This window comes from Callionymus lyra, chromosome 6 (genome assembly GCF_982586985.1).
Source record: "Callionymus lyra chromosome 6, fCalLyr1.hap1.1, whole genome shotgun sequence".
In the NCBI taxonomy this organism is placed as follows: Eukaryota; Metazoa; Chordata; class Actinopteri; order Syngnathiformes; family Callionymidae; genus Callionymus; species Callionymus lyra.
Genome location: NC_141823.1, coordinates 1154035 through 1161534, shown reverse-complemented (window position 1 = coordinate 1161534; position 7500 = coordinate 1154035). Strand labels below are relative to the sequence as shown.

General features: G+C 42.9%; 1 protein-coding gene across 1 annotated transcript in view; it reads right to left on the bottom strand.

Annotated features, from left to right (window-relative positions):
- Window positions 1–2420: 2420 nt before the first annotated feature.
- The window catches only part of LOC148076156 (aminopeptidase Ey-like), a 43860-nt gene continuing 38780 nt past the window's right edge, over window positions 2421–7500 (bottom strand). The window contains exons 19-22 of the mRNA XM_087793108.1: window positions 7269–7436; window positions 6127–6267; window positions 2649–2730; window positions 2421–2567 (exon numbers count right to left, since the gene is read on the bottom strand). Coding sequence (XP_087649234.1) covers window positions 2421–2567; window positions 2649–2730; window positions 6127–6267; window positions 7269–7436 — 538 coding nt within the window. The remainder of the gene's footprint in view (window positions 2568–2648; window positions 2731–6126; window positions 6268–7268; window positions 7437–7500) is intronic.

Here is a 7500-nt window from a genome sequence, read left to right as displayed (position 1 = left end):
TCCACCAGTTCCTGGAGCAGCCCAGCGAGGTCCGGCTCGTCTCTGCACCGCAGGTCCAGAACCTCTCAACCCGGTCCCTGCCTCAGGTCCAGAACCTCTCAACCCGGTCCCTTCCTCAGGTCCAGAACCTCTCAACCCGGTCCCTGCCTCAGGTCCAGAACCTCTCAACCCGGTCCCCGCCTCAGGTCCAGAACTTCTCAACCCGGTCCCTGCCTCAGGTCCAGAACCTCTCAACCCGGTCCCTTCCTCAGGTCCAGAACCTCTCAACCCGGTCCCTGCCTCAGGCCCAGAACCTCTCAACCCGGTCCCCGCCTCAGGTCCAGAACTTCTCAACCCGGTCCCTGCCTCAGGTCCAGAACCTCTCAACCCGGTCCCCGCCTCAGGTCCAGAACTTCTCAACCCGGTCCCCGCCTCAGGTCCAGAACCTCTCAGACTTCTGGTCGCCACAGCAACAGTTCTCTGGACACTGACCTGAACAAGTCGTCGTTACAATGAAATCATGATCAACTTGTTTGTTAATAGAAATGTTATTTATTTAAATAAATATATTTATTCACAGTCCTGTGACCTGTGTGTGTGTGTGTGTGTGTGTGTGTGTGTGTGTGTGTGTGTGTGTGTGTGTGTGTGTGTGTGTGTGTGTGTGTGTGTGTAAAGTAAGTAAGTAAGTAATATTTATTTATATAGCGCTTTTCGAGACCAGGGTCACAAAGCGCTTTAACAATCAAAACAATACTCAAAACAGTACATACTTCAAAGATCAAGATAATACTGAGAACAACACAGGAGTTCGAGAAATTCAAGGAAAAGCCTGAACAAATAGAAACGTCTTAAGATGTTTCTTAAAGGAGTCAGTAGACTCCATCAAGCGCAAAGAGAGAGGACACCTCATTTGATTGGCAGATACACTAAAACTGCGCCCAGAAAGGTAAGATGAGAACCATTCTAACACAGACCCAGACAGTCCCACTTCATCCCTTAGTCTTCTCAGCAGGATCTGGTGATCAACTGATGTGTGTGTGTGTGTGTGTGTGTGTGTGTGTGTTGTTTTAACGTCACTTCACTTCCTCGCACCGACAGATGTCTCAACACTCAGGTGCTAAACAGTGAAACACATCCGCGCTAAAGTCTTTAGGAAGGACCTCCTGCTGGGCCGACAGCTGGTCCTGAGTCTGATCCTGATCCTGGTCCTGAGTCTGATCCTGATCCTGATCCTGATCCTGAGTCTGATCCTGATCCTGGTCCTGGTCCTGAGTCTGATCCTGATCCTGGTCCTGAGTCTGATCCTGATCCTGGTCCTGAGTCTGATCCGATCCTGATCCTGGTCCTGAGTCTGATCCTGATCCTGATCCTGATCCTGAGTCTGATCCTGAGTCAGTGACAGCAGAACCAACAACAACCAGAACCATGAACTGCTACTAAACATCAACAGAGTATTTATCCTTCTTACATAAAAGCTTTTTTAATCTAAACAATAATTAAACAAGAATCCAATAATAAATAATTATAAATAACTATGATAAATAACAATAATAAATAACTACAATAAATAACTACAATAAATAACTATAAAAAATAACTATAATATATAAAAATAATTTTAAAAATAAAATAATAACAATAATGAACAACAATAATATATAAAAATAATAAATAACAATAATACATAAAAATAATAAATAACTATAATAAATAACAATAATAAACAAAAATAATAAATAAAAAATAATAAATAACAATAGGATATAAAAATAATAAATAACGCTATACAAATAAAAACTACTTACTTACTATAATAGATAACAATAATAACCAAAAATAATAAATATCAATAATACATAAAAATAATAAATAACTATAATAAATAACTGAACTTCCATGACGTCACAGTCCAGAGAAGACTTTGATTGACAGACTCAGGCTCCTGCGATGCTAAGCTAATGTTTTGTCAGCTTCGTTAACGTTAGCTGCGTTGCTAAGCTAACAAACATTAGCTTAGCATCGCAGCTTCGTTAACGTTAGCTGCGATGCTAAGCTAACAAACATTAACTTAGCATCGCAGCTTCGTTAACGTTAGCTGCGATGCTAAGCTAACAAACATCAACTTAGCATCGCAGCTTCGTTAACGTTAGCTGCGATGCTAAGCTAACAAACATCAACTTAGCATCGCAGCTTCGTTAACGTTAGCTGCGATGCTAAGCTAACAAACATTAGTTTGTTTCATTTCTAACCTTTAAATTGAAATAACATAAACGCCTCACATGTTTAAATCTCACAGACTCGTTTAGAAACAAACTTGGATTAGCTCTGTCACGACTAGCATACATTGCCCATCATGCATTGCGCTACGCTGTGACACACTGCCACCTGCTGGTGGAGAGATGAACACAAACGTCACTAACAAAGCTTTATTGAACCAACAGTCACGTGGCTTCAGTGAACCAGTCCAGAACCGCCTCCTGGTTCTTCTCGACCCACTTCATGTTGGCCCGGGTTCTCTCCAGAACCTGCTCCAGGGTCGCCGTGGCAGAACCGAGCTGACCCGCCTGGTCCTCTTTGAACTGCAGCAGCTGCGAGCAGAACCGGGTCAGAACCGGGTCAGAGCGGGGACGGGTCAGAACCGGGTCAGAACCGGGTCAGCGCCGTCTTACCTGCTGTAACTCGAACTCCGAGGAGAACCTCCTGGTGACCCCGCTGATGAGACCCCCGAAGGAGAAGGAGCCGCCGCCGTAGCTGAGCAGAACCAGAACCAGAACCAGAACCTTTAAACTTGTTTTATTGATTATTTAAATCAATATTTTAAACAATAAAACTTAAAACTTTTTATTTAATTTTAATAACTTTAACTTATATTATTACTACATTTTTGACTCATTAAACATAAAATACAATCATTTTTAGTTTCTATTGAATTAAAAACATGTTTTATTAAGAGTTACTGTCGTTAAAATATTAAAGTTTAGTAAGAAACTTTAGATTTTTAATTATTCATAAAACATCAACATTTGATTAAAGAATCAAATCATTATTAAATCAACATGTCAATCAAACACACTCTCAGGCTGACTCTAGAGGGGGGTTCTGTTGGACTCACTTGTTGAACAGGTGGTTCTGTTGGACTCACTTGTTGAACAGGTGGTTCTGTTGGACTCACTTGTTGAACAGGTGGTTCTGTTGGACTCACTTGTTGAACAGGTGCTTCTGTTGGACTCACTTGTTGAACAGGTGCTTCTGTTGGACTCACTTGTTGAACAGGTGGTTCTGTTGGACTCACTTGTTGTACAGGTGCTTCTGTTGGACTCACTTGTTGAACAGGTGGTTCTGTTGGACTCACTTGTTGAACAGGTGGTTCTGTTGGACTCACTTGTTGTACAGGTGGTTTTGTTGGAATCACTTGTTGAACAGGTGCTTCTGTTGGACTCACTTGTTTAACAGGTGGTTCTGTTAGACTCACTTGTTGAACAGGTGGTTCTGTTGGACTCACTTGTTTAACAGGTGGTTCTGTTAGACTCACTTGTTGAACAGGTGGTTCTGTTGAACTCACTTGTTGAACAGGTGGTTCTGTTGGACTCACTTGTTGAACAGGTGGTTCTGTTGGAATCACTTGTTGAACAGGTGGTTCTGTTGGACTCACTTGTTGAACAGGTGGTTCTGTTGGACTCACTTGTTGTACAGGTGGTTCTGTTGGAATCACTTGTTGAACAGGTGCTTCTGTTGGACTCACTTGTTGAACAGGTGGTTCTGTTGGACTCACTTGTTGAACAGGTGCTTCTGTTGGACTCACTTGTTGAACAGGTGGTTCTGTTGGACTCACTTGTTGAACAGGTGGTTCTGTTGGACTCACTTGTTGAACAGGTGGTTCTGTTGGACTCACTTGTTGAACAGGTGGTTCTGTTGGACTCACTTGTTTAACAGGTGGTTCTGTTAGACTCACTTGTTGAACAGGTGGTTCTGTTGGACTCACTTGTTTAACAGGTGGTTCTGTTAGACTCACTTGTTGAACAGGTGGTTCTGTTGAACTCACTTGTTGAACAGGTGGTTCTGTTGGACTCACTTGTTGAACAGGTGGTTCTGTTGGAATCACTTGTTGAACAGGTGGTTCTGTTGGACTCACTTGTTGAACAGGTGGTTCTGTTGGACTCACTTGTTGTACAGGTGGTTCTGTTGGAATCACTTGTTGAACAGGTGCTTCTGTTGGACTCACTTGTTGAACAGGTGGTTCTGTTGGACTCACTTGTTGAACAGGTGGTTCTGTTGGACTCACTTGTTGAACATGTGGTTGGACTCACTTGTTGAACAGGTGGTTCTGTTGGACTCACTTGTTGAACCGGTGGTTCTGTTGGACTCACTTGTTGAACAGGTGGTTCTGTTGGACTCACTTGTTGAACAGGTGCTTCTGTTGGACTCACTTGTTGAACAGGTGGCTCTGTTGGACTCACTTGTTTTACAGGTGGTTCTGTTGGACTCACTTGTTGAACAGGTGGTTCTGTTGGACTCACTTGTTGAACAGGTGGTTCTGTTGGACTCACTTGTTGAACAGGTGCTTCTGTTGGACTCACTTGTTGAACAGGTGGTTCTGTTGGACTCACTTGTTGAACAGGTGGTTCTGTTGGACTCACTTGTTGAACAGGTGCTTCTGTTGGACTCACTTGTTGAACAGGTGGTTCTGTTGGACTCACTTGTTGAACAGGTGGTTCTGTTGGACTCACTTGTTGAACAGGTGGTTCTGTTGGACTCACTTGTTGAACAGGTGGTTCTGTTGGACTCACTTGTTGAACATGTGGTTGGACTCACTTGTTGAACAGGTGGTTGGACTCACTTGTTGAACAGGTGGTTCTGTTGGACTCACTTGTTGAACAGGTGGTTCTGTTGGACTCACTTGTTGAACAGGTGGTTCTGTTGGACTCACTTGTTGAACAGGTGGTTCTGTTGGACTCACTTGTTGAACAGGTGGTTCTGTTGGACTCACTTGTTGAACAGGTGGTTCTGTTGGACTCACTTGTTGAACAGGTGCTTCTGTTGGACTCACTTGTTGAACAGGTGGTTCTGTTGGACTCACTTGTTGAACAGGTGGTTCTGTTGGACTCACTTGTTGAACAGGTGGTTCTGTTGGACTCACTTGTTGAACAGGGGGTTCTGTTGGACTCACTTGTTGAACAGGTGGTTCTGTTGGACTCACTTGTTGAACAGGTGCTTCTGTTGGACTCACTTGTTGAACAGGTGGTTCTGTTGGACTCACTTGTTGAACAGGTGGTTCTGTTGGACTCACTTGTTGAACAGGTGCTTCTGTTGGACTCACTTGTTGAACATGTGGTTGGACTCACTTGTTGAACAGGTGGTTCTGTTGGACTCACTTGTTGAACAGGTGGTTCTGTTGGACTCACTTGTTGAACATGTGGTTGGACTCACTTGTTGAACAGGTGGTTCTGTTGGACTCACTTGTTGAACAGGTGGTTCTGTTGGACTCACTTGTTGAACAGGTGGTTCTGTTGGACTCACTTGTTGAACAGGTGGTTCTGTTGGACTCACTTGTTGAACAGGTGGTTCTGTTGGACTCACTTGTTGAACAGGTGGTTCTGTTGGACTCACTTGTTGTACAGGTGGTTCTGTTGGACTCACTTGTTGAACGGGTGGTTCTGTTGGACTCACTTGTTGAACAGGTGCTTCTGTTGGACTCACTTGTTGAACAGGTGGTTCTGTTGGACTCACTTGTTGAACAGGTGCTTCTGTTGGACTCACTTGTTGAACAGGTGGTTCTGTTGGACTCACTTGTTGAACAGGTGGTTCTGTTGGACTCACTTGTTGAACGGGTGCTTCTGTTGGACTCACTTGTTGAACAGGTGGTTCTGTTGGACTCACTTGTTGAACAGGTGGTTCTGTTGGACTCACTTGTTGAACGGGTGCTTCTGTTGGACTCACTTGTTGAACAGGTGGTTCTGTTGGACTCACTTGTTGAACAGGTGGTTCTGTTGGACTCACTTGTTGAACGGGTGCTTCTGTTGGACTCACTTGTTGAACAGGTGGTTCTGTTGGACTCACTTGTTGAACAGGTGGTTCTGTTGGACTCACTTGTTGAACAGGTGGTTCTGTTGGACTCACTTGTTGAACAGGTGGTTCTGTTGGACTCACTTGTTGAACAGGTGGCTCCACTGGGCTCTGATGAAGTCCCAGGCCAGAGATTGACCCGCCGGGTTGTTGGCAACGTAGACGATGGTGTTGACGGCGTCTTGTTTCCGGATCTTCTGAGGGTCCAGAGCGTAGTCCAGGTACCTGAGCAACATGTATATTGATCATGTATTGATCATGTATTGATCATGTATTGATCATGTATTGATCATGTATCGATCATGTATTGATCATGTATCGATCATGTATTGATCATGTTTTATTGATCATGTTTTATTGATCATGTATCGATCATGTATTGGTCATGTATTGATCATGTTTTATAGATCATGTTTTATTGATCATGTATCGATCATGTATTGGTCATGTATTGACCATGTATTGATCATGTTTTATAGATCATCTTTTATTGATAATGTATCGATCATGTATTGATCATGTATTGATCATGTTTTATTGATCATGTTTTATTGATCATGTATCGATCATGTATTGATCATGTATTGACCATGTATCGATCATGTATTGATCATGTATCGATCATGTATTGATCATGTATTGATCATGTATTGATCATGTTTTATTGATCGTGTTTTATTGATCATGTATCGATCATGTTTTATTGATCATGTTTTATTGATCATGTATTGATCATGTTTTATTGATCATGTATTGACCATGTATCGATCATGTTTTATTGATCATGTTTTATTGATCATGTTTTATTGATCATGTTTTATCGATCATGTATTGATCCTGTAGCGATCATGTATTGATCATGTTTTATTGATCATGTTTTATTGATCATGTTTTATTGATCATGTTTTATTGATCATGTATTAATCATGTTTTATTGATCATGTATTGATCATGTATTGATCATGTATTGATTGATTTAAACAGTTGCTTCTGAACAAATGTCTTCATGGTTCAAGAGTTAAATTGAGTGTGTGTGTATGTGTGGGTGTGAGTGTGTGTGTGTGTGTGTCTGTATGTGTTTGTGTGTGTGTGTACGTGCGAGTGTATGTATGTGAGTGTGTGTGTGAGTGTGTACGTTTGTGTACGTGTATGTGTGTGTATGTGTGTGTGTGTGTGTGTGCATGTGTGTGCATGTGTGCGTGCGTGTGTGTGTGTGTGTCACTCACCTGTTGAGCAGCCAGGGCTCGCGTGTGCACGACAGTGCGTGCATGAGTTTGTCGGCCTCTGACGCCACAGTTGTGTTCTTGAACTTGGACCACACAAAGTTCCACTCGTCTACGCCGCCCGCCGCCACGCCCTGACAGTAGACCACCTGCCTCAGGTTAGGGCTGATGCTGGAGACACACAAGTCAACACACGCACACACACACACACACACGCACACACACACACACACAC